At 39.8% G+C, this 25,987-nt stretch overlaps 1 protein-coding gene across 1 annotated transcript in view; it reads right to left on the reverse strand.

Moving 5' to 3' along the window:
* The window catches only part of SMS (spermine synthase), a 43,158-nt gene that overhangs the window by 8,630 nt on the left and 8,541 nt on the right, over positions 1-25,987 (reverse strand). Inside the window, exons 2-9 of the mRNA XM_039714294.1 lie at positions 20,802-20,922; positions 13,352-13,445; positions 12,548-12,612; positions 10,726-10,901; positions 8,796-8,950; positions 7,815-7,904; positions 6,724-6,838; positions 6,175-6,254 (exon numbers count right to left, since the gene is read on the reverse strand). Coding sequence (XP_039570228.1) covers positions 6,175-6,254; positions 6,724-6,838; positions 7,815-7,904; positions 8,796-8,950; positions 10,726-10,901; positions 12,548-12,612; positions 13,352-13,445; positions 20,802-20,922 — 896 coding nt within the window. The remainder of the gene's footprint in view (positions 1-6,174; positions 6,255-6,723; positions 6,839-7,814; positions 7,905-8,795; positions 8,951-10,725; positions 10,902-12,547; positions 12,613-13,351; positions 13,446-20,801; positions 20,923-25,987) is intronic.

The raw sequence follows: 25,987 nt of genomic DNA on the forward strand, positions 1-25,987 counted from the left end.
TCTGAGATTAACAAATCTTAATCTCTAAAACCTTCCTTAAAACAGTTGGCTCCTGAACTGTTTCATAGCCTTTGCATCCTGAGTCTGCTCAATGCTTGCACTCACTTCAACAGCTCATGCCCATCTCCAATATGCATTTTTTCTGGGCTCTCACAAGGCATGAATTCTGTAGTTCCATGGGTTTAATTTTTATCTTTCTACAAGACAATGCACAACAAATTTAAATAACAAATACAATGCTGGGCAGACAAAAAGCACTCCTTAAAGTAATAGCAAAAACAAATTGCTTAAATTAACCTTGTAAGTTCCATTTAACTCTGCCCATCTACAAAGAAGATGTGTCCATCAACTGGTTACATGTTGAACTTAGGCCACTACGCTTCCTCCAACCCTCAGAAAGTAAACTAGTGAGTTGAAAGTACGTGAAAGGGTTTTTTTCCATACTTGCCTATTTTTTACATGTCTTACCCCATATGTTATTGTCACAGGCCACCTTTGTCTGTGACTGCATGCCAGAGAAGTTTATTTTATGTTTAGCATGGGTTTCTATTTTTATTTTATAACAATGTGCCAGAATTGGACATGGCCATGGTTGGGTTTTATCCTTCCTCATTTCAGAGTGACTATTAAGCAGTAAGACACAGAGCATGAAACATCAGCATCAAAGCTAGGCTTAGGTTTTGGGGACAGGGAGGGCTGTTAAGGAAATAATGGAGGCAAACCCAACTCCAGTGGCTAAACTCTCAGCAACAAAAGGAAATGAAAATGTCTGTTCCTTAAAGTCTCTCAAGCTACCAAGAAATCACAGAGGCTCACACAGGGACATACAGCTATTCTTCCAGCCTCCTTTCATGGTTCAGTCATGGAGAATCTTGTTCCCTCAATGGAAATGCTAATTAGAAAGCCCACTCAGCAGCCAAAAAAAGGAATCTAACTATGGAGCAACATGATGACTGTCTGGACATTCAGAGGGCAGTGTAAGAGAGTGGCCAGGAAGAGACAGCTTAGTGAAGGGCCACATGTTCGTGTGGGAGACACAAGATGCCTCCAGTGGGTCAGTGCTGTTTACTGGAGCCTGAGAGTGGTCTGAGTTTCTATCCTGCCTGGGCTGAGTGACTCCAACCAGGAAGTCACAAATTCCTGTTCAGAGGTATTTTTAAAGGTTCTACCACATAAACAGGCTGAAAATTATAGCCTTCTCAGCCTCAAAAGATTAGATCAACAGAACAAAAACTTAGCACAGAAAAAGGCATTTTCTTGGCTACACATAATCCACTGACACTCAAAGACAACCTTACAATGAGTCCCAGCACCTGATAGAGCATGTTTTCACAGCTCTTGGGACAATCCTCATGTGATACTGTGAATGCACAAGAATGATGGTTCAGGTAAACAGTAGCCACATATCAGGCTGATATCTACAAGTATATATACTCACCTGAAAGGAATCACTTGGGCCACATAAAAATCACACTTTTAGAAAGTCCAATACTGTAAAAACACTTGACATGTTTGGAAACAAATTGCTGGGAAGGAATATCAGAGATGAAAGTGACCTCAGGATACACCAAGGTCTTACATCCTTATCAATTCCCATTTCTCTCCACTATGATGGCTGGGAGCCCGTACCTCTAACTGTCCCTCCTTGGAGGGCATAACACCAAACACCTCACAGATATGGCCTCCTATCCTATCATATCATAAAACACTTCAAAGCACCAGCTTCAGAAGGAAAAGAATGGAAATAAGAGCATGCCATATGACCATGGAAGCTCAGAGTGGTGGTATTGTTTAATAGAAAGTTTTCACAAACAAGCTTCAAGTCTTAAACCCACAGACAGGTTTGCAAGTTCTGCAGATCAAGGGCCCTAAAGCTCATGTCTCCCTGTGCAGATCCTGTGTAGGCTGCAACACTCAATATGGATGATGCAGCTAGAAAAGCAAGGGCGTGTAAAGCATGGCTGCTACTCATACAAGTTTTTGTTCTAAGCTGTGATTACTATTTGCACAGAGAAAACAGAAGCATTTTTCCCCAAACACACTTAGACACAAACTTAAACCAGCAGAGAATGACATCCATTAACTGCCCTTTTACATCTTTTCAGAGCTGAAAAAAAGGACAAAGTCCCTCCTGCATCTTAAAATTGGCCACCTAAGTTCTTATATCCCCTAGGAATACGAACAAATAGTCTGAAAAACCTTCCACAGGCAGAATCTCTATAAATGTTAATAAATTGCCAGGCAATACCGGTTACCTGCCTCCATCTAGTGGTGACAAGACATTCTGCAGCAGCATTTGGAGACTGCTTCGAGGATCACCACGGAAGGAATCCCGAGGGAACCACCAGGTGTGTTAAGAGCAGCATGCCAGAAACAATTCTTTTTATAATCTCAGATAAATTATTTCCATCTGGAGTTAGACAGCACTAGACCCTACCTGCTGAAAATTCACGTGCAGATCAGATTTTTTTTCTAAAACTTGTGCAGAGCTCAATGAAGAGATGATGAGCATTTCCCTTTATTTTTCCCAGCAGTGACATTCAGATAGACAGGAATACATTATGGGAAAGGGTGGTATTCTGTGAACAATTCCACTTTTAGGTAAAGCATTAAAATTAATGACATCCTGACTAGATGCACATGATTCTGTTCAGGGTGCAAGGGGACAGACTACAAACTACAAAGGAGAGAAATTTTCAATGTCAATACAACATAATGCCAAGGCAGAAGAGACAACTGTAATTGCTGGCTAGTGGTCACCAGGACAACGATCCTTTTGCTGCATTTTTCCTACAAGACAATTCTTCACCATAGCAAAGATGACACTAACAAAAGGACATTCCCTCCTCAGTCCCTTTTCTTCATGATATTTAATATTTCTTGTTTTAAAAAACTAAAATGCAAAGAAGGGGCTGGGGGGCACACAGAGTCCTGCATTTTAAAAACACAACTGCCTTAAAAGGCACATGACTTCTTCAGCAAGGCCTGCTATGTAACATAAGCATCCTGGAAGCAGATTGCTGGACCAAAAGTAACTTAAACTCCCAATTCCAGAAACAATTCCTCACCATAGCAAAGATGACACTCTAACAAAAGGACATTGCCTCAGTCCCTTTTCTTGATGATATTTAATATTTTTTGTTTTAAAGAACTAAAATGCAAAGAAGGGGCTTGGGGGCACACAGAGTCCTGCATTTTAAAAACACAACTGCCTTAAAAGGCACATGATTTCTTCAGCAAGGCCTGCTATGTAACATAAGCATCCTGGAAGCAGATTGCTGGACCAAAAGTAACTTAAACTCCCAATTCCACAGAGATAAAACCACTGGCATTTAATAGCAAACACAATAGAACACTCAAAATCATTTCTGAGTTCCCAATGTGTGACTAAGCTGGCAAAGTTGGTAGTAGTCATGTTTGACCTTCTGTCTATAGTCTAACCAATCCTCCACATAGCAAGCTTCAGTTAGTTCAATTGAACTTAAATTTAAGTAATTTAAACAAATTTATAGACAGCCAATTTTATTTAAAGCACCTTAATAATATGTTCATCCTACAGCCAGACTGTTGAGTTGTCTGAGGGTGTGGAGGTTGACCCTGTCTGGGTGCCAGGTGCCCACAAAAAACACCCTGACATTCCCCTGCTCAGCTGGACAGAGAAGAGAAAATACAGCAAAAGGCTCATGGGCTAAGATAAGGCTGGGGATCAAAAACTCACCAGTTACTGTCACAGGCAAACAGACAACATGGGTAATAAACTCAATTTCCTCATCAAATCAGAGTGGGATAATAAGAAATAAACCCAAATGTTAATACCTTCCCCTACCTCTCTTTCCTCCCCAGAGTGAACTTTATTCACAAATTCTGTACTTCCTCCCCACTGCACTGATGGAGGATGGGGAATGGGGATTGTGGTCAGTTCATCCCATCTTATTTCTACTGCTCCTTCCCCCTCACACTCTGCTCTGCTCCAGTGTGGGGTCTCCCCCCACAGGAGACAGTCCTCCATGAACCTCTCCAACATGAGTCCTTCCATGGGCTGCAGTTTTTCATTAATTGCTCCAGAATGGGTCCCCTGCAGCATCACAGGTTCTGCCAGGAAGCCTGCTCTAGTGTGGGCTTCCCAGAGGGTCACAGCCTCCTTCAGGTATCCACAAGCTCCACCATGGGGCCCTCCAGGGGCTGCAGGTGGATCTCTGCTCCCCTGTGGAGCTTCACAGGCTGCAGGAGCACAGCCTGCTACACCATGGTCTTCATCATGGGCTGCAGGGGAATCTCTGCACTGGCACCTGAAGCATCTCCTGCCCCTCCTTCAGTGACCTTGGAGTCTGCAGAGCCATTTCTCTCCCACGTTCTCACTTCTCTCTTTGGCTGCTGTGCAGCAACTTTTGGCCCTTTAAAAATCTTATCCCAGAGGCACTACCATAGTCAGTCATGGGCTCAGCCTTGGTCAGGAGCAGGTCCATCCTGGAGCCAGCTGGCATTGCCTCTGTTGGACATGGGAGCCCTTCTCACACCCTCCCACTATCAAAACCTGGCCATATTAACCCAATAGAGAGGGTTATTCAATTTTTAGAGAGGACTATTTTGTTTTTTCAGGCCCAACTGGGAAGTGGCTACAAGGACCATCAAATGGGCTGAGTAGTCTATCAATGGATGTATCAAAAGCTCTAATAGCTGTCTGCCCCAGTATTAATTGTCCTTTTTTCAACATCTTCAGGAAGACTAAATTGCTAGAGAACACTGTTTCTATACTCCAGCCCTTGCACTGCCTACCTATAAACCCTAATTCAATTTTAAGCCACATCATTTTTAATATTGTTTCTTTCCCATCCTGCCATGTACACGCTGTTTCTTTGGGAGCAGAAAATCTAACACTGGATAGTTTCACAACATCTAAAACCCAGCAGGGCTGGTTCAGGATTGCTGTCCTTTCCTTCTTTCTGTGCAATCACATGCTGGAGAGCTGACTTGCCTCCTCCCATGAGGACAAAGCAAGCAGCAGGGGCTGCACCAGTCTCCACCTCGGCTGGTTCCAGCTGACACAGAACAACCTGCCTGCCCTCTGGCTGCAGCACAGCCATCATTTCAGCTTTCAGCACAAGCTTCTTTTTAAGAGTCCTTCTGGAAAGTCCAACAAAACCTGTCCCCAGACATACATTTATCTTCATTCCAACAAGGTGAGCTAGTATCACCATGTATGCTACAAGGACAGCAACTGCAACACAATGACTTGCTCTATTTACAAAATATTTACTGTCCTTTTGATAGCAAAGTTTGCCACAAATATTTCCACAATTAACAGGACAGAAATGCCATTAAAATTTGAAGTGTGGTAAAACCATATTAATCATATCTTACATTTCAACCACAAGATAATTTATCTTGCCCATACAACCACAGCATTTTAAAATGGAGCAGCATATTAGAATTGCCAGAAACCTCATCCCACAAGTTTTGCTTTTCTTTATAAACCTGCACAATTTTACAGTACACCAATTTCTATATATTTCAGAGCTTAAGGATATTATTCTAAAATACAATACTTAGATTCTCCACACATCAGAAGACTAGTTTATGAGCATGACAAAAGAAATACAGCTTCGAGACTCAGACTTCACTGAACCATCTGCTGGCTCCTGTCACATTCTTGTACAACAGCACACAACTTTGTGGCATTTCAAATTCAGGATTACCTTAAGTATTATCTGTTGAAAGCTATACCACAATTCTATTACCTATGAGGTGACTATACAGATTTCTCATCCCACAGCACCTATGTCAAATTCTTTACACTTTAATGAATAACAAATTTCTGTGCTTTACACTCTACAATTAGAGACATTAGCTTAAAAACCATGTATCTCTTAATGAAGTACATCTGTTCTGCTTTTCCAAGAACTGTTTAGCTGCAATATTCTGCAGTGTGCCTTGCTGAGTCTTAAAATTATGCTTTTGAACTCCAGACAAAAGCACTGTATATTCAGCTGAAATAATGAAAAAAGACAAGTCAGTTGGCAAATCCTAACTTTCATGCAAAATGCCTGCTAAGTCATTAAAGGGAGAAAACCAGCTTGAATTAGATTTTTAGTTAGTTTTATCTTTTTTTTAAACTGAATATATGCAAACTGCAATAGATATAAAGCAGTACTTTATAACATCCAAGTATCATACCTGTGTGAAGTATTTTCCATCTTGTTTCAGGACTTTCATTGAGAGGTCAAGAATCAACCGTAGAAATTCCCATGTGGAATCTGCATACGGGCAATGATTGAAAAACAGAACAGCACATTATTGGCTTGTTTACTTATTACATATTCAAGACTTGCAAAGTTAAAAAAAATAAATAAAGCCTGGATTAAAAAAAAATGCAAACCATACACAATGGCAATGATGGCAGGAGTATTGTTTTTCTTCAAAGGAATTTTCCGGAAGTTTCTGATAAATTAGGCAGTGAGGAAAATTTACTGGAGTATGAACTCCAAATACTTCTCAAGAGCTACATGACTTTATATTATTCTGGAATAAGAGATTAAAAGAGTGCTAGGCACTTGCTAGTCTTTTCTAATATTCAAAAAATTTTTTTAAATAGTTGTCTTTTTTCTCAGATTTGCTTTTTAAATTGAAAAAAATACAAGCATTTGTGCTGCAGACTATTGTGCAGCAGAAGGACAGAAATGTAAAAATTCTCAGAAGTTTAGGTAAATAAATTAGAAGACTTACCTTCTTCTGGAGATGTGGAGATTGGAACAGCTGTCAGATCATTAATTACATAATCAAACATTCTTCCTTCTTTGGCATACCTCTTCAGTACAGGAATACAGTCTTCAATTAAAACCTGAAAGAATGAAATATTGTTGCTAGTCCTAAAAATACCCTAAAAATGACCAGGTAAAAGGAACAAATGTGGATTCACAGAAATTAGGAGGAAAAAATTACAAAATTAAATACATGTTTAATTTTAGGTTTCACTTTCAACTTTTTAAATCATATAGAAAGGAGAAACTTTGTAGGAATTATGACAATGAAAACACAGGCATTCCAGGACTAAAGTTCCTAGATCTATGACCACAGTTCTTTCTACCAAATGCTGACAACAGTTAGCAGTTCCAACATGTGAGATAAGATATTTGTATGAAGGGCCACTGATTTCCATGGAGTAGCACATGACTTCTGTTATTTTTTTGTGTGTTTTTATCAGCTAGCTCCTGTAAGTTAATAGCTGTGACAACATCTAAGGGCCAGTAATGAAAACAGAAACATGTCAGATTACACCTGGACTCATCTGTAAGTGCTGCCAGATGCAGCACAAAGAACTCAACTGCAGGGATGCATGACATCTGTTGGGGTTTTTATCTTAATATAATAGCAGTGTAATACTAAGGGATTTTGCCTGCAAATTAAAAATAATTGTTAAATGTGTATTACAAATTCAGCTGTTTTCAACAGTATAGAACCACTAAGAAACACATTTCTTCTCTCTTTTTAATAGTTTAAGGAATGATGTTAAACACAATATTCTTACTGCTATCTCTTCATTATTTCTAAGTTATAGCAAAAATTCTCCTATTTCACATACCTTAAAAGCTACATATGCAATTAATTTTAGAAGTCTAAAGACTGAGAGTTAAAATACTTCCAACGTGAACTCCAGTTATTAAAATATGCAAGTGTCATACAAAAGGAAAAAAAGCTTCCCAAACTTGAGTCAGAAGACTTGTCCCCAAAACTTTGCCATAGCAGCCCTTCCAGACTAGGTCTACATGTATTTGGAATACACCTTGTAATGAAAGAAAAACAAAATATTTTATTACCTGGTAGCAGTCTCCTTTCAGATTGTCTAAGACATCTCCGCACGTTTTACGCATGTGTTTTTTACACCCGTCAATCACCATTTGGTCAATGTTTGAAGCTTGTCAAGGCATAATAGATTCCAGAAATACAGGTAAGAGTTTCTGTTTCTTCAGAAACAAGTTCTCAAAGAGGCATTCACAAAGAGATAATCAGATGTCTCTGTTGGTATATGTGCTTCAATAGTCAACCTTATGCACTGGCCTCCAGATTCAAACAGATGATCACAAAGTGCTTATTTTTGGTTTTAACAATATTTTTGATACCTTAGGTTATCATTACTGTGAAAGCCTGAAATGTGAATTGTAATACTACTGAAAACTCCATAAAGTTAAACTAGGTTAAGATTTTAACCCACATTTCTAAAACAGTTATTTTTAGTCTCAGCAAATAGATCTCAAAACCTAGGAAGATCAACATCTCATATGGCTAACAGTGGTTTACGTTACAAACTATACCAACTACAGAATGTTGAGAACTTGATTTGTATTGGTATTTTTAGAACAGGATTGGTCAATTCATCAATACAGTTCATCAAATCCTGACACTTCTATCGATTAAATTCTTTTGCTTCTAGGCACTATTTTTTATAGCTTTCTTTAGGAAAACAGACAAACTCAAGAAGGCAGAAGTGAGCCCAAACTTGACAGATCTGTCTTCTGTTATTAGAGAAAGCACCAGTCTGATGACAAAGGCATTCCTTTCCAGCCTTATGTAAACTGCTACTCAGAGTTATGGTATGGATTGGGAACCTGAAAGCAGGTGTTGCATAATGATGCACAAATATGTAGGCACTGGGTCTCTCTAAGCTGACAAAAAGATTTCACTTTCGACCCTATCTCTTCATGCAAATCAGACAGCCTGACAGGTCATTATGCTCAGTGCTAAGGTATCAGCAGAAAGCTCAGGTTAATATGATTGATGGGCCATTTGTCAAAGGATATCTCTACCATAGTAACCATCTTTGGCTTCAGTTTGACTATCTCATATAGTATACCTCCATCACCACCTCCCAGGATTAGCACTTCTTTCCCAGTGTAATCTTCCTTTCCACTGCCCATTATGGCTTGAGTATATGCCAGGTCACTTTCTGCCAGATCTGAATGGAAGGAAGAAAGAATTGGACAGCAATATTAACTCTTCAGTTGTTCTCATTAACTGGTATTAATCCAGAGGTGATACAATACAGACCAAAGCAAGAACATCTACAGAAACAACCTGGCTCTCAGAGACAGTCCAAGTAATGAGATTCTTCTCAGAATCCCACCCAGGATTTCTCCAGTTCTCCACATGAGCCAAACAATGGCCACCTCAGCATTGAGAAGTACTGTGTGCCAAGAGAAAAAGCAGCAGAGTCCTTGTAACTTGATGCTCACACTTCACATTTCAGTGGGTTTTTATCTCACACTCATCCTGCGAGCGATAGATCCTGAAATTTTTGAAAATCCATTGTGGACCCCAGCTGAAAAGCAACCTAATGCACACCAGTGGATCCCTGCACAGAAACAAACATGACCATTAACACCCAGGTGCTGAAGGGCCCTGCAGCTTGCCTGCTGCCAGCATTAGCTTCAAAGCAGGCAGTAACACCCCCAAGCTGCAACAACAGGGGCCAAGATCCACACTACCAGGGCCAAGCTCTGTGCAGCAGCACATCGTGGCATATCCTGTCACTCTGCCTGGCAATCACCACCTCACTTATGAGTGCACAACAACAAAATGAGACAAAGCATTATTTCAAAATCCCATGGAAGGGAAATAAGTAATGGCATACTTCCCTTCCTACTGGGCACATTGTCATCATGTTCAAGCAAAACCTCATCTCCATATAAAACTCTGATAAAAATTTCTGGCTAGAATAATTGAATATCCAGTTTGATGATTTCTAATACAATTCTACCTGGATTAGAAAATCCTTACTAATTAATTCAATAACAGTGCTTTTCAGCTGCCATCTGCACAGAACCCTCTCGACAGTTGCAGAAAGCTAACTGAATTGTTAGAGGTACTTCCAATGTTTTCAAAAAGCTGTATTCCAATTTCTTAATTACTCTGCCATTAGAATGAAGCTAGGTATTCTATCCCTGGACAGCAACATCCTTCATTTACCAGAGTCAGTCCTTTTCAACATAATAACTAAGATTTTACAAAGCATAGTCCTTTCGTTGCCTAGATTGTCCAGCAAACAACAGTCTCCAGCTTTAATGAATAGCAGTCCACCTTCTCCTAAGTCCACTTTCAAAAATACAAAGCACCACATACCAAAACCCCCACATAAAGGTTGGGTCACTATTTTGATTAACTTATGAGTTCAAGTTCTATTATTTTGAAGAAAAGTCAAAAGACGTTCACCAATAGAGCAGCTAAATGGTTTGAGATACAGCTGTCCTATACCTCACCGAGCAGGAAATTCACCTAAAGAATCCAGGGAGCAGCAGGATTATACACACATGCCAGGTATCACTTCATATTTCTTCAGAACTCCATTGTGTTCTGAAGACTGACAAAGTAGCTTGTTTTACTGTCAAAGAGAAGCTCTTAGAAAGTTGGACTGGCAACAAACAGAAAAGCTCATATAAAAGAATGAAGTAGAGCAAGCTCTGCTATAGAACACCATCTTCTCTTTTCCCAGGCCACTTTCTGCAGCAGAGATACTAACTCTAGAAAAAAAAAAATTTTTTTTAACTCTAGATTTTACTGGTCAGCCTGATTAACATCCTTAATATGCAGGAACAGATATATCTGTATATGCACAAACAGCTTCCAGCATCTGAACCACTACCCTTAGACATCTATTAAAACCGCCATAGCAGGATAGAAAACAACACTTTTGACATTTTCATGCCAGAGATCCTTAAATGAGATGATACTTACTAACATCCCCACTGAGAATAAGAATATTCCCAAATTGTTTTGAATGCAGAATTTTAATATTCTGAAAAGGTGAATCTTCATCATAAACAACTTCATCTATGTCATACTCCACCAGGCGCCCATCAGCTGTGGGCCAGTATCTATCAATAACACCTCCTCTCAAAATGGCTGGCAACCTGAAAAAAATAATATGAAAGAAGATTAAAAAATCTTATTTTAAAATGCTTATTTTAAAAATCCCACTATAAACATACTGTGGATTCACCATAATAAATAATATTTGTGACAGGCTTCCAAGAAAACTTGCCACATTTAACACTTGCCACATTTAACACTTAACAGATATAAGAAAATTTAAGAATGTTAAATATATGGAGCTTGCTAAAGAAGAGGTAGTATATACGGTTCTTCTACATGTACAACTTCTACAATGTACTTGTGAATTTCTCTCTATTCTAAGAGATGGAATTTACATAATGAATGAGCCTCTGTAGAACAATCAGGTCATGACTAGAAATTCATAAAATACAAAAACAGCAGGCAAAAAAACATGACAAAACCTCTTCCCATCTTCAGTTCAGTTAGGGATGACATTTCTCTGAGATTAAGTGGATCTCATTTTGAAGCTATACTGAGACACATTTTAATACATAGAGAAACAAAAAAGAACTATTACAGTGTTTCAAACTGAGCTGGGTCAGCCTGCAGTACATAACCACAATCCCTGATATCACTCAATAGCCTGCATTACTTTTTAAAAGTGGTTAAAGGGTCTTCTAAGATTGTTTTGGGTATGTTGTTTGTGGGTTTTAGGATTTTTTTTTAAAATTCCATAGAGATGTACCTTGGTTCAAACCAGCATTTCACCCGTAAAGACAAACTGTCTTTGAAATGACAGCAAACAAAAACAGAGATTGCATTTAGACAAAATGTGCAGGCACAGAGTCCATCAGATCTCCCACACACACTTCAAAGAATTAAAGGGGTTTTTTTCCAGGAGACTGTAACAGACAACCAGATCCAAGAAGCTTCTTCTAAATTCCCTAGTGATTCGCAATCAAGGTTCCAGAAACACGTCCTGCCCCCGGCGAGCCGCCAGATGGCGGCACACGGCGGCAGCAAGAGCAGCCCTGCTCCAACAAAGCGCCAGAAACTTCAGCTAGTTCATCCCACTGCAGCTGCACGTCTGCAGCTGGCACCAAAACAAAACTATGCAAAATGCATTTAAAAGAACCCAAAAAGACCCATAAAAAACACCCCAAAAACAAGCAAAAAAAAATTGAAGAGCGTGTGACAAGATCCATGCCTGATACACTAGGAGGTTCACCTCCCTATACTAAGGTAAGCAGAAGACCTAGACCACTCCAGGCAGACATTGATCTGACCCATTTTTAAAAAATTCCTATCACAGGGATTCAAGAAACTCCCTTTATCATTTCAGCATCAAAACAGCCTCAGAAACAGCCTTGACACCCAGCTTGTGCTCAGAGTTGCCTCAGTATCACAGCCCAGCCTGGCAGCCACAGGGCTGGGTCTGATCCTGGTCACCATCACCAGCTCACCTTCTTCAGGAGCCACGGGATGTGGCCCATGGGGTAGTTTATGCCCTTGGCTGCCCAGCTCTTTCAGAGCAGTCTGCTCCTGCTTCCACACTGCATTTTCTCTCACTATTTCATGCAATCCTCCCAAGTAACTAAAAAAATATCCCATCCATACCTTCATACTCCAGGCTACTCACTGCATTACACTAAAGCCTAATTTGCTTATTATCTTTAGTAACTATGCAGACAAGCCACATACAGAAGTAGAGGTACAAACTTACCGTTTCACCCTCTTTATGTTACCATGAATCAACTCTTTCATTCTTTCTTCTACTTTGTTTAGAAGCTACAAAAAATAGCAAACAAGAGGTAGAATTTGTAGATCAGCACTTTATGCAAAATATGTGTTAAATTAACCTATCTGGAAGTCAATAAAACAGCACCTGCTATGAAAAGGCTTTGAAATGTAACACTGGAAGCCCATGAGTAACTAGCTGGCCTCAGCCTTGTTACTAGCAAGAATATGCACATTTCAGCAGCTCTCATCACTGCATTCAGCTGTTCTCCAGGACAACACATCCAAAGAGGGAACATGAGAACCCTTCAAAGTTCCATTCCTGCTACAGTAGTGGCCTCTTACCCCTGCAATACTCAATGTCTAGAGCCTTCATGCCAGAGATTAAGTTGTTTTTCTCCATGGGGCAAAAGATTGAGTATGGAGGCTTCCCATCTCTCAGAAGAGAGAATACAAAGACGTCTCACACTAACACACCAGGCTGCAGACTGAGCATCTCTTATCCTCTCCCACTGCCCTTGGGTAGCTGAAGAGACCCAAGCCCCAACCAAGGCTGCTGTATCTTCACAACTGTTACAAAGAACACAAGGCCCAAGTACTTGCGGAGGACTGCGTGCATTCATGCACTCACATGAGAGCACAACTTCAACAGGTGCTACTGTTCCTCTACTGTGAGCATCCAGATTTGAACTAACTTTAATATTTTTAATCTTTTACTACGACAGACTTTGATAAAAAACGAGCTCCCCATACAGTTAGGTAATCCTAGTAAGATAAGCAACACTCATACCTGATCAACTTCTTCTCTTCCTTTCATGTCATCATTGTAGCTCTGCAGATCCACCAACACCAGTCCATGAGGGTGAATTCTCAAATTGGCAAAACTACAACAGAGACAGTGATAACAAATTTATTATCAAAAATCTGAGTACAAAAAGAAAATCTAAAACAAGTTATATTAAAATTCAGAATTAATATCTTTTTCTCCCGCATCTGTAACTGCTGGCAGTACCAGCTCAAGTCTTCCTCTGCAAGTCACAAAGAGCAAACAAAGTTGCAAGAAGAGTCACTGCCAGAATCAGTAGCAAGCAAGGCAGTGAAGCAGGGTGTTTAAGCCACAACAATGGTACAATCAGAATACACTGTTTGCTAGTCTATAAGGCCTGCTGGAGCAGGTGTGTTGGTTTGATTTGGGCTTTTTAATTGAAAACAAGCCTTAAGAAAACAGCTGGACACTTTCCTTCCCCTGTATTTTCCTCTTCACTTCTGGGGGTGTGTCTCTGCTTTGTTTTGCAGGCAGGGTGGTTGTGATTGGCTGCTTGATTTTTTGTTGGTTGTTTTTTAAATTTTTTTATAGTAACTATTCCGAGACACTGATCACATTCAAAGTTGAATAAAAATCTGTAAGTGAAAAACAATAAGCATCCTGGAGCAAACCATAGCTTTGACTGGCAAAGAAATTGCAGCAGCAAACTCTCATTGATGAATACAGATGCAAAGTCAACAAAATTCGTACTGTATATTTATTACAGAAACATTTAAAGATCAAAGAGCAAGGCTTTGCCATGCTAAGTACATTAGGTGAATAAACAGTGAATCTCCAAGAACTTGCAAGGAGGAAAACAAGAACTAAGGGCAGTGGGGAAGGACACAAGAAAACAGTGTAGCAGAGGCAAATCCTTTCCATTCTAGGGAGGAGAGAAGACAAAAAGAAACAGAAAGGCTACAAAGGAAGTAGAGGAGAAAAGCATACACTGGGAAAAAAAAAGCAGAAGAGGGGATGAGAACAGGAATGGCTGAACAAAGAAAGGGTATTCAGAGACAAAAAAGCACTAGTGCAACACAGAATCCTCAGATAAAGCTGTATCATTCTCTGAATGCTCCATTCTCTGCCTGTCTCCTCTTATCACCCCACTCAGCTCCAAAGGAGAACACAAACCAACTCTTGTTATGGCCAAGTTTACATGACCTTTCATCTCCCCGCCACTCCCACCTTTTTTTGTCTCTTCCAGAGACCCTTTTGCAAACTGTCAGCCTCAACAGGAACACCACCTCCCCCATGGTGCTGGGAGCTTCAGCCCCCAGCTGCAGTCAGAGATAAAACCCTGAATGTTGTGTGCTATCTGAAGATAACTTTTGGTAACTGTAAAACAATTAAATTATGAAACTGACTGAAGCAATTCAAGAATAAAAACACCTTGCTGGCTTTGGAACAGCAGTGATCTACAGCTCTCATGTGTTACTACTGTCACCAAGTTCTCTTCAGAGGATGAGTCTGGGCAGTCTGAGTCTTTCCTCAAGACCCTGCAGACAGGTCCTACCCCCAGGAGTTTCTATTTACTATTTACACATACACAGGCAGAGCTCACAGACTGTCATCACCTTGGAGCAGCCCTCCCTCCATCCCAGAGCTTCCCCACTAGGTGTCCTCCGACACAGGATTTTGGTTAGGCATCACAAAAGCCTACCAGGATTCTGTTTACGTCAGGGTTTGGGTTTTTCTAAAGGAGAGAAGGACAAAAGTGCAGAACTTAGAAGATGGAAATATTGGTCACTCCAGGTTTTGGACATGACCATTCACAGTGAAAAGGGTGAAGTCCATAGGCCCTCAGAGCTGTGGCACTACAGACAGAAATATGTACATGCAGTTCATAAGACAGCTCTGATTGCCTGAGAAGTGGCATGGTGTCAAATATTTTCACTTTTAGAAAAACTTTTTATCAGTTTGTTTCCATATTCTGGGAGCTGATGTTGGCACATGACTTGAGTTCTCTTTTAAATTAATTTCCTACAAGAATGACACAGCTGTCATAAGATTTGACAGCTGACATCTTCACTTCCCCTGTGACTCCCTGAGAGCCTCAGCAGGGGATGTTCCTGCCCCTGTTCTGAGGTGGGAGGCAAGAGACAGAGAGGAGAGTTGCTCTGAAAGTACAGCCACACAACTTCAGATTTGTTATGTGATATGACAGCATTAGAATACAGAGACAACAGCCTGCAGAACCATCCATTTCATCCAATTGTCACTTCTAGCAGAACAGAAGGGTCCTGACACCTGGGACAAGGAGGAAGAGATGAAAGGCAGGCAGCAGACTGTGTAATGGAACTGAATTTCAAGTTCCAACAGGTTCCAAGTTTGTGGCTGATATTCTCAGCTAGTTTATAGTAAAAAACTTGAATGAAATTCACAATTCCCAACAATAATACAGGTCCAGGTTGGTTATACCTTGGCTATAAGTTATCCGCATGAAAACAAACACCTAAAATAAGCTAAAATGCCTTTAAAGATTTAAGCACGCAGCCAACAGTACAAGTGTACTCAAAAAAGTGAACAGTCCAGTATTAAGTAGTATTAATGCAGTAGTGGTAGGCCAAAGCTGAACTCACAAAAAGTTACTAGCTTCAGTCATCAGACAGCAAAGGCTATGCTGGTTTTTGTCACTTTACATTTTTCTGCTTGGCAGAACATATATGAATGCAGGTTTTTATCAGCAGCTGCTCTTTTAATTTCTGGAAGAGGTTCTTTAAAACAATGAGAACAGTTTCCATTTTCTATCTATGAATATACAAGAAAGATTACTTTAGAATCCAAATTAGGGGAAAAATAAAGGTTGTTTCAAAATTAGTCCCTCCTCTTTCATCGTTCTGAAAAATATAATACCTGTTTTTTTAAAAAAGCCACCTGCCACACTTTTGGTGGTGTGCTTGCATGTAATTTCATAAAAGTAGCAAGGGCAGAAAAAAAAAAAGCTCAGTGAGGAGGTATCCTGTTCCTTTCCATCTGGCAAGGAAATCTGCCCCTGAAAAGCAGCCCCTACTGTAAGAACACTCCACTTGTTGCTGCACCTGCACATCTGTCACATCCTCCAAGGCAGTGCTCAAGCTTTTTGTGCTTGTATGCACAGCTGTCAGCTATAGACACAATTCTATTGAGTGCTGCATCTTAGCACTTGAACATCAGAAAACATCAGATGTCAACACATAATTCCAAGCTGCACAAATCAAAAAGTAACTGCTGGAAACAGAACTAGGAAGCAAAGATCAAAATATTCTAACCTGAAATGTACCATCCCACCTTAGTGACTTGTACTGCAGAGTACAATGAAACATTGCAATCCCATGTACCCAAGAAAGGATTTCCCAAACCACCACACCCACAAAATAAAGCTGGATAGAAAGACAGGTACCTACAAATTCCTCTTTACTCATCAAAGCTTTTATCTGCTGACTAATTCTGAATCACTATAAAAGAAAATAGTTCAAGTATTTAATAAACAGTTTGGCACTAAAAGCACCACCTGTCAAACTACTCAATGAGAGAGGAAATAAAAATTTGCTTATACTAGGAAAACATCAAATTTTGAAAATGGCATGACACTGTTTAACTAAAACATACTCTTTTTTTAAAGTTCTTCACCTTAATTACAAAGTACTTGAGGGACCTTAAGGAGCTAGGCAATCAAATTTCTTCATTACACCATCAGTCCTGCTCTGTTTTTACAGAATAAGAAAATAAAACCAATAAAAGCTGTTGCATGGTAGCTGTTGCTGATTCCTAGCAACTGCTTCCTATTCTTCAGCCCATTTTTACACTCAGGGTCACTCCATAGGCAACTACAACATTTTAGTCTGAGACAAAGTGCTGAGGAATGTTCACCCTGCTCCTTTAAAATATGCTGTCTAGCATACAGAGTGGTTAGCAAAAGACCAACAAAGAAAAGAAAAAAGTAAACACACTCCCCTCTCCCTTCACAGTGTTAACACATTCATCAGCATCTCTGTGACATACAAACCAAATTCAACTGGGTAAAGCTTGCACTGCTGTGAACAGTGGAGTCAAATGCAGTAGGATTATACTTCTCTAAACAATAATTCAGACAGCAAAGTTAAAAATGGATGTGTGGTATAGGGGAGGTCAAAGCCTTTCTAAAAGACACTCTTCTACTGCAGAAGCCATGACTCAAGTTTCAGGTTGTGGGGGGTTTTGAAGAACTTCAAAGTGGAACATGACAAAAGAAGGAGCACTGATTTACAAGGAAAAAAACTTTCATAGTTCTATGCAGTATAATAAAAGGCTACTTGCTCACAAGCAGTAATGAGATTAAAACAAAGTACTAGCTGAGAAGATAGCAATTTCTAAAGATTAGCTTGACTGATTTTTCTCCTTAACTTAGATGCAACAACATGTCTCAATCTGTTGAAATATACTGGGCAGTATGACTCTACAAAGTCTCATATACATACATTAAGTCACATAAAAACTTCACATGTTTTAAACCTAACTTTTAACTGTTTAGTCCAAGCTAGTGACATTTCAGTAAAAGCATGCTGCTTAATGTGACCCTACAAACCACTCTAGAAGGAATTTAAAAACACAGAGATCAGAAAAACAACATTGCTTGAGACTCAAAAGCCAAGAGACAGAGCTCCACTCTGGCACATGCCACTGCTCCCCAAGCAGCGCTCGGGCAAGGGGGCTGGCAAAGCAGAGAGGAATGTGTCCATCCCCACCACTTCAGAGAAGAACTTGAGTGGCTCAAGTGAGCCATTCCCAGCCCCACTCCAGAGCCTTGTGTTGACAACCCCATTAGTAAATATCTTCAGTTGAACCTCCCTCAATTAGGTTTTTTGTCAGAACAAATCACAAAGTAAATGGACCAGGTAGAGTTGCCACATATGACTTTTGCTTGCTTAGCTTTGGACAAAAGTGAACAGGGATCTGTTGCTTTGGTTATGACAACAGGAAAGCGGGTCTTAATCCCCAAATCATCTCCAATTTGTTCCACCAGGGCAGCCCTCCATGGAGCTGTTCACTTGGTGGCTTTGTCAGAAACAGTTCTGTCAACAGCAGGACCCACAATTCCACAGCCTGCAGCATGGGGCACCCTGAAGGCTGTGGGGTTATCTCAGCAAACTTTGGAGTACAGACACAGTTTAGCAACATATTACTATCTCATCTCAAATATTTTTCCCAGGGATTAGTACCCAGCTTGTTACATCACCTGCACATCTGTCTTGCAATGGCTCAGTCACCTTTGGCTGGCTAAAAACATGTTTGTGTGCACATGCTCACAAAACCCTTACAGCACCCACTCCTTTTCTCCTTCTAGGGAACTTGTAACAAGTTGTAGCCAGTCATCCTTACAAGAGCTGCTCATGACATACCTACATCACAATTCTTTTTTTCCAAGTTTTACTACAAGCTGCTGCTGGAAATGAAGTACACTCACTGTTTTGCAAGGAAAGAAGAGGAAAAGCCTGCATGTCCTGGCTACTTTCTTTCTAGTTGTGTCAGGTAATATTTTTATGCTAACTAAAATGTACGATATTTTAATGCACTAAGACAAAGTGCAGACAAACTTACTGGTATTAAAACAGAACTAGGAAGTTCTGTTTTAATTATTTAGTCAGTTGAAATCCATATGAGCACATCAGCTCATTCTTACAATTTGTGAGACGTGTTTGTTTTGCAAGGTTTTTTAACTGTCCAGTCTGTTGAGTTTTATGGGTTTACAACCTCATTTGTTTAAGTTAACTGAAACTACATCAAACAAATACAAACTATACTAGAAGAAATATACTGTTTAGGGCTACCTTAAAAAAAAAAGTGTTCAGGCTTATTGTATAACCAGAGGAAACAAAACTGCTGAGGTCCCAAAACTCACAGAAAGTTCCCCTAAGCACATGTTCAGCTGACAGCATAACAAGAGCAATCGAGTCCGATATTTTGAACTTAAGTTCTTATAAAAATGTGTCTCAGAGTTGCTTCCAGGTGCCAGTTCACTTATCTCCTGGAAAAGTTATCCAACAAAACACTTATCTAGGGAGTTCCTGGAATACATCAAAAGACAGGCAATTTAACTCTGAACCTGCTCCTTTAGAAGAGGCTGTCATCTTAAGAGGAATGATCAGATGAACTTGCAAAGAGAAAACCCAGTTTGAGAATTCACATCTCATATCCCTCTAACACTCAAGGAAATGCAGGAAAGCAACATGAGGCCACGTAATCAAATATGCTCAATCTTTTAGTCTCCTAACTTCTTTTTATTTTTAGGTATTATCTTTTAATTCTTCTGAGTTGGTAGAACCTTGATACTATCTTTTTAGGAGAATTACATGAAAGCTTAACTCAACAGAGAGGAAGGATAGAACCAGAGTAGAAAATCACCAACTTTGCTATCTTTTTACCAACTCAGAGACAAAGGCTACCAGAACTGCAATGTTGATCAAAATATTCAGGAAGAATATGAAAGCACATGTAATTAAAGACAAAATAAACAAGGCTGTACAAAAGCAAGATACAGCTAACAGGTTTTTCTAGACACATCAAGTATAAAAATCAAGTAATTTTGAGCAGAAAAAATCAGTGCCACATTTGAAAAGCTAACTGAAATATAACAAAAACTTCATAGAGCACAACTGAGAATGATAAACACAGAACTACTCATATCCACTTACCTGTTACCTTAGTTTGGGTCCCAAAAACCCCCCACAAAAAATCCCAATTAAACAAACAAACAGAAACAAACCACCAAACAAAACAAATCCATCCAGCAAATAACAGAAAACGGCAACCCCAAAGCAGCAACTGCCACAATTATGTCAAGAACAGGTAACTGAATAACAATAAAGAAATTCAGTGCAATAAAACCATGGTAGTTACTTATAAATAGACCAGATTAATGTATACCATAATCAACTAACTGTGGAAGCAGCATCTGGAAACAAAGTGAATGTAGTTTTGTTTATCAGTTTGTCCCAGCAGGCTCAGCTTTTGTGTCACTAATGACACCAACCATCCTTATCAAGCTGTTAATTACCTCAGAAGCTGCTTGAGAATTTGAAGCATACAACAGCATGTAAATAGAGACAGACACAAAGCTGTCATTGCTCACATGCTAAGGTTAGACTCCAACATGTTTAGGCATATTTAATAGTCAGAAAATTACAAATATATTGAACTGACTTGAGCTTTCCTGCATCAGGAAGGACTAGTGCTGAGACCAAGGCACCATTTTATGGTACAGACCAGACTGAACAGTTCAACCTTCTCATACCCAAACTGCAAGATGACACAGTCCAGATTAGAAATAATATTCTGCTTTATCACAGCTGCTTCATACACAAAGCTGATAAAAGGATAGCTTGCCCTGTCAACGCTACAGGAGGTCCAAGAGAGGGAGAAATAAAAAAATTTAAGGAAGTACAGTGGAGACATAATCAAAAGAAAATCCACTCACCTGCCATTTTTTTTGATGTAGGTTACTAAATAACCATGGTCTTCCCAGTTATGAACTGTTTCTGTCATTCCCTGCTCCTGAAAAATGGGCTGTAGAGCTTTAAGAACGGCATTACAATCAGCTGCAAGATTAAGAGAGAAAAAATAATCAGTGAGGATTTTCCACTCTAGTTACTTCTGCCTTTTTTTAGAGGCTGGAAATTTTTTCCTGGAAGCCTGGATTAATTTTTCTGTAAGTACCATTTGAACACTCTTTCATGTATCTTGTTTTCTGCCCATCCTCATCCACCTAGATATTTCTCAGTGCATGGGTATTCAAACAACTTTAAATCAGTTTCCACACCTGAGCAAAAGTAGTTATCTACTATGAATGTAATCAGAGTAGTTTTATTACAGCTACTATTGATCATATACTATATCATACTCCACACAAGTCTTTACTCACATAATTACTTTTAAAATTGCTTAACACACAAACAGCAATCTCACAGCACTGACAAGAAACCTCAAAAAAAGTTCAGCTGTAATACTGGATAAATACAAAGGCATTGAAGACTAACCTATCCACCCTACCCCTACACAACATCCTTTTTTTCTAACATCCAGGCCAGAGCAAGTCCCCAGTTGAAATCTTCATGATATCATGGAAAATAATTCTCAGAAGAGCACACAAAAACTCACTTGGAAATAACTGACATTACTCTGGTACAACTACCGTCAAAAGCAAGCTGATAATTTGTCCATAAAGATATTTCTTCAGTCAGAATATGCTAAGTTCAGAAGTCTCAAGTTTGCTATACAGTTTTGTGGGGGTTGTGTCACCCACAACATAGCTTTAATGAACAATTTTACTTTCTTCAAACAAGTGTCTCAAAAACAAGTTGCAAGGTTTGCCCACTTATTTTGGAGTTGACAAGGTGAATTAGGGGAGGGTGCCCCTAAAATTGCACTTAGCAGAACAGGAACACAACTGGAAAGACTTACCACACCAGTATCAGTGAGGAAACCTAACAAAACATCAATCTACAGGGCTGTCCCTGGAAAGCAAGTAGCATCACCTCCAGTTCACAAAACACAGAACTAAGCCACTATGGTCATGCAACATGGCAACAATGTAACCAGGACTTAGTATCTCTACCAGAGAAATCACCTGACACCAATCTAGTATGGAGGCACAGTTTACAACCAAACGCTTCAGCACAGACACAATCTTCCCCATTGTGACTTTCTTCAAGAGTTATTCCCAAGGCCTAGTATGGAGGCACAGTTTACAACCAAATGCTTCACTTCAGCACAGACACAATCTTCCCCATTGTGACTTTCTTCAAGAGTTATTCCCAAGGTAGTCATTTTGTTTCACCCCTGCTCCCAAAACGCATATACATTGGAAGCCAGTAAAGGCAGCCAGCAGACAAAATCAGCAATAGTTTCCAGGACAAAATAAGAGTTGTACAAGCTACAAAGAACTGGAAAAAAGATCCATACCAAATAAATCAAGGTTCCCCAATCATCTCTATCCAACTCCACAGCAGACTAAGCTAAAAAATCTGATTGCTTGAAACTCATGTTTGCCCATCCATAAACCCCCAACTTGAATTACCCCTGAATGCTTCAACCAGAAGGCCTGAAGTGACTGATATTCACTTTTCGTCAAGCAAAATCAAGAGCAAACCAATTCCCCAGTAGCCAAGGATATTTAATAGAAGTTGGAAGGCTTTGCTTACTGCTTATTGTATCTGATCTCGATGCACGTTCTGAGATAGATTTATTTTTCACCTTCTAAATCTCACTGAACTCCATTTTGCAAACTAAAGCCAAATAGAACAAACAAAATTAAACTTTGCTAGACCACAGTGAATTATTTAACTGCTGGTTCCTTTTTAGTCAGGAGCATCACTGATGAAACACCACAGTCCACTATCACCATGAAACTTCTTCCTTCCCCTACCTTTCTGTAAGAATATGCATCATCTGTACCAGTAAGATTTTAGACCTCCTATCCAGTGTCAGGTTCTACCATGGCACAGGCAATAAGGCTCAGAGTACACAGCTTGTCTGCCCAGTAACCATGGTTACAGCTGTAATAAGTGGGCCAGTAATCAAACCAACATGTTTTTCAGACATCAAAAGGATAAACGGGGTCATAACTATGAGCCACAGTTCTTAAACAGGTTCTAATCTCTGCCTTGCAAGGGAACTTTGCAAGGCTCACTTTGAACTTGCAGCTTCTGGCAGGCATCAGCCTTTCTGGAGAAGGTAAGAGCAGCTGCTCCAATGCCAGTACATTCACAAAGTATTTTTGTCACTTCAGACATGTAGTCCCCACTTTCTCAGTAGCACTTGTTTCCTTGCCCAACTCCCTTTACCTTCTCCACCTTTTTCAAAACAAATACCTACTTCCACCATTTACTCCTTAAGCCACCACCACAAAAACACTGAAAACCCTGTTTAGTAATGCATGCCATACCCTCCATGACATGAGACCCAAACTGAACCAGTGTCCAACCCAACCCCAAACCACTTCACTTCTGCAGCTTCTGCAAGACAGCAGCAAGATGGCAAAGAGACTGAAAGAACTGAAGTACTCATAACACATTTAGCCTGTTTTCAACACCTTTAAGGAATCCTGCTAGGTGCATCTTGGCAGACACTGCAGGACAAATCATCACTGATATTTTTCTGCTCCATGAACAGATCAACCCCTCGCATACAGCTCATCACTCAGCCACAGAGTTCTTTGCTAAGAACACAGGCACAAGCTTAAGCTCTCCCTATTATGCTATTAACTTTAGGAAATTAAAACAACAATATGCTCTTTCACCAGGTATCCTTTTAGTTATACCACACAAGATTTGCCTTGGAGGGCTAATTAATTCTCCCAAGTTGGAGAGTCCCTTTTAAAAAGTTTGAGGCCTTAAGTGGTTGCTTGAAGGCATCAGGAAGTTTCAGTGATCTCAGGATGTCTCACCCAAATGCACTTGTCACCACCTCACTCCAAGTTCAGATAGGCTCTTATCAAGCCTTGATAAGCAAATAGGACAATGGTGATTAAAACAACAAGAACACCTTTGAATCTACATCTAAATGTTTATTCAAGTAATCATTACCTTTTTTTGTTATTCAGAAACAAAAGAAACAAACTCGGGATACCAAATACAAAATACTGATTTAGGCATTTGATATTTATTTGCCAGAAGTAATGAAAAATGCCTGGAGTTTCAACTTTAGAGAGTAGGAACAAAACCCACTATGTATAGGATTTGAAATATATGTATTTTTCAGGAGAGGTAATGCCCAGTTTAGCCTGAATGTTTTTGAATCCCAGCATGTCTGAAGACTTGCAGCAGTAGCAGGATGTTCCCCTGAATTTGTGCAGCAAAGCAGTAATTGACACTAATCTGTGAACACGAGAGCAAACTCCAGAGCTGCTGTAAGCATCAAGTCTGGCCTCGTGCACAACACTGGCTAGTTCCACCCTGACACCTGAGCTCAGTGTTGGAATCATCTGCTATTGAGCCAGGCTATCTCTAAAAATATTCTGGATTAAGCCCCACAATTAACAAAATGTCAGTAAGCTATGGGAACAGATTAACTCTCATTTGAAAATATTCAACCCACTTCCAACTTCAAATTTTTCTTACCTGGATTTCCAATAATTTATTCTAGCAAGTGAGAATATAGCATAACCAAAACAATAAAACACATCAAAGCATTTACATATGATTCTGCAACTGATGAATTTTCCCTTGGCAGCTAAATATTCAGTAGAGAAAGGTGAAGAAAACAAACCAAACTAAGTGCTTCATTAAGAATACATTAAAGAGTTAGCATACATTAGGAATCAAGATGCAGAATATACTAACAACCTGAACTGCTGCCATATTGTTTCAGTTCAGAGCTGTTTAGGTTGTTTCAACATAATAAATCCTTGTGTTTTGCAAGTCTGATATCCTTGCACATAGGCACTCTACCTATCAACTCCAATTCTTCAAAAATCTTAACAGGAAAAGGAAATACAGAGAGAGGGTGGGAGGGCACCACATACCAGTGAGGAAGGGAACACACCTGACAGAAGAGATTAATTTCTAGGCAGCTGAGGTCCAGGGGCAGTTCAAGAAGAGCAGCAGGAGGGGGTGCCCCCAACCTGCTACAGATGCACACCTGACTGCTCTGGCACTCAGCTCACCACAGTCAAACTGGTGTCCCCCTCCACCACCACCTCTTACAGCAAATAGTGTCCTCAGGCTCACAGGTGTACAGGGAATCTCTCATCCACAGACTGATCCAAGATGTTTTTCCAATGCCAGTTTTGTATCTCAATCTCAGACATGAAAAAACTGCAGAATTAAGAGGTGTGCAGCAGAAATGTTTGGTGAGCAAATTGTTCATAAGCTTTAAAAATCCAGAGCCAAGGAGAAGCTTCAGGCTCCCATGTATTTGCCGAATCCTAGATTTTTTTAGCACTTGAGAAAACAGAAATAAAAATCAAAAAAAAGCTAAAAGTCACAACATTTTATGGAAAGTTAACAGCTACTTCCTCCTCCTAGGTCTCCCTCTCCATTGTATGTGACCAGGTGGAGCAGTACATAATAATTTGCAGATAAACTGTTATCACTTAGTTGTCAACTCCTGCATGGCAATCTTTTTCTTAGAACTAGAAAACTTAGGAATTTTAATTATTTTGTGCTAGTTAAAAGGATCTGCCTGCATGGAAAACAAGAGAGCAGAGCACACTGGTGTTTGAAACAGACCTACCTAGAGTTTGCACAGCAATATGGCAGGCTCAACTAAAGTCAGAATGCCAACAGTTGCCTGAGCCTTATCCTCCAACAACAAAATAACCCCACACCTCACAAGAATTAAAGTACACCCTGCAAGTATACCCCATGACCCCTGCTTTCATAACTGCCCAGAACAAAGCAGGTAGCTTTTTCCTGACATGTTAACAGATGCAAATGAATAACAACTGGCTTTAGCAACATACACCTTCTGGGTACTAAGTTCAAAGTCTCCCATCAGAACACACATACAACAAAAATCCTTTGTTTTGTCCTTGTCGGCTATGCAAAAGAAGAAAACAGCAGGAAGCAAAAAATTATACTAAAATTACTCCTTTCAATCACTTTGCACCCATGAGGACCATACTCATTATGTTGACTTAGACACAGAAGTCAATAATTCATGTAT

This window comes from Passer montanus, unplaced genomic scaffold (genome assembly GCF_014805655.1).
Source record: "Passer montanus isolate IOZ18808 unplaced genomic scaffold, ASM1480565v1 scaffold3, whole genome shotgun sequence".
NCBI lineage: Eukaryota > Metazoa > Chordata > Aves > Passeriformes > Passeridae > Passer > Passer montanus.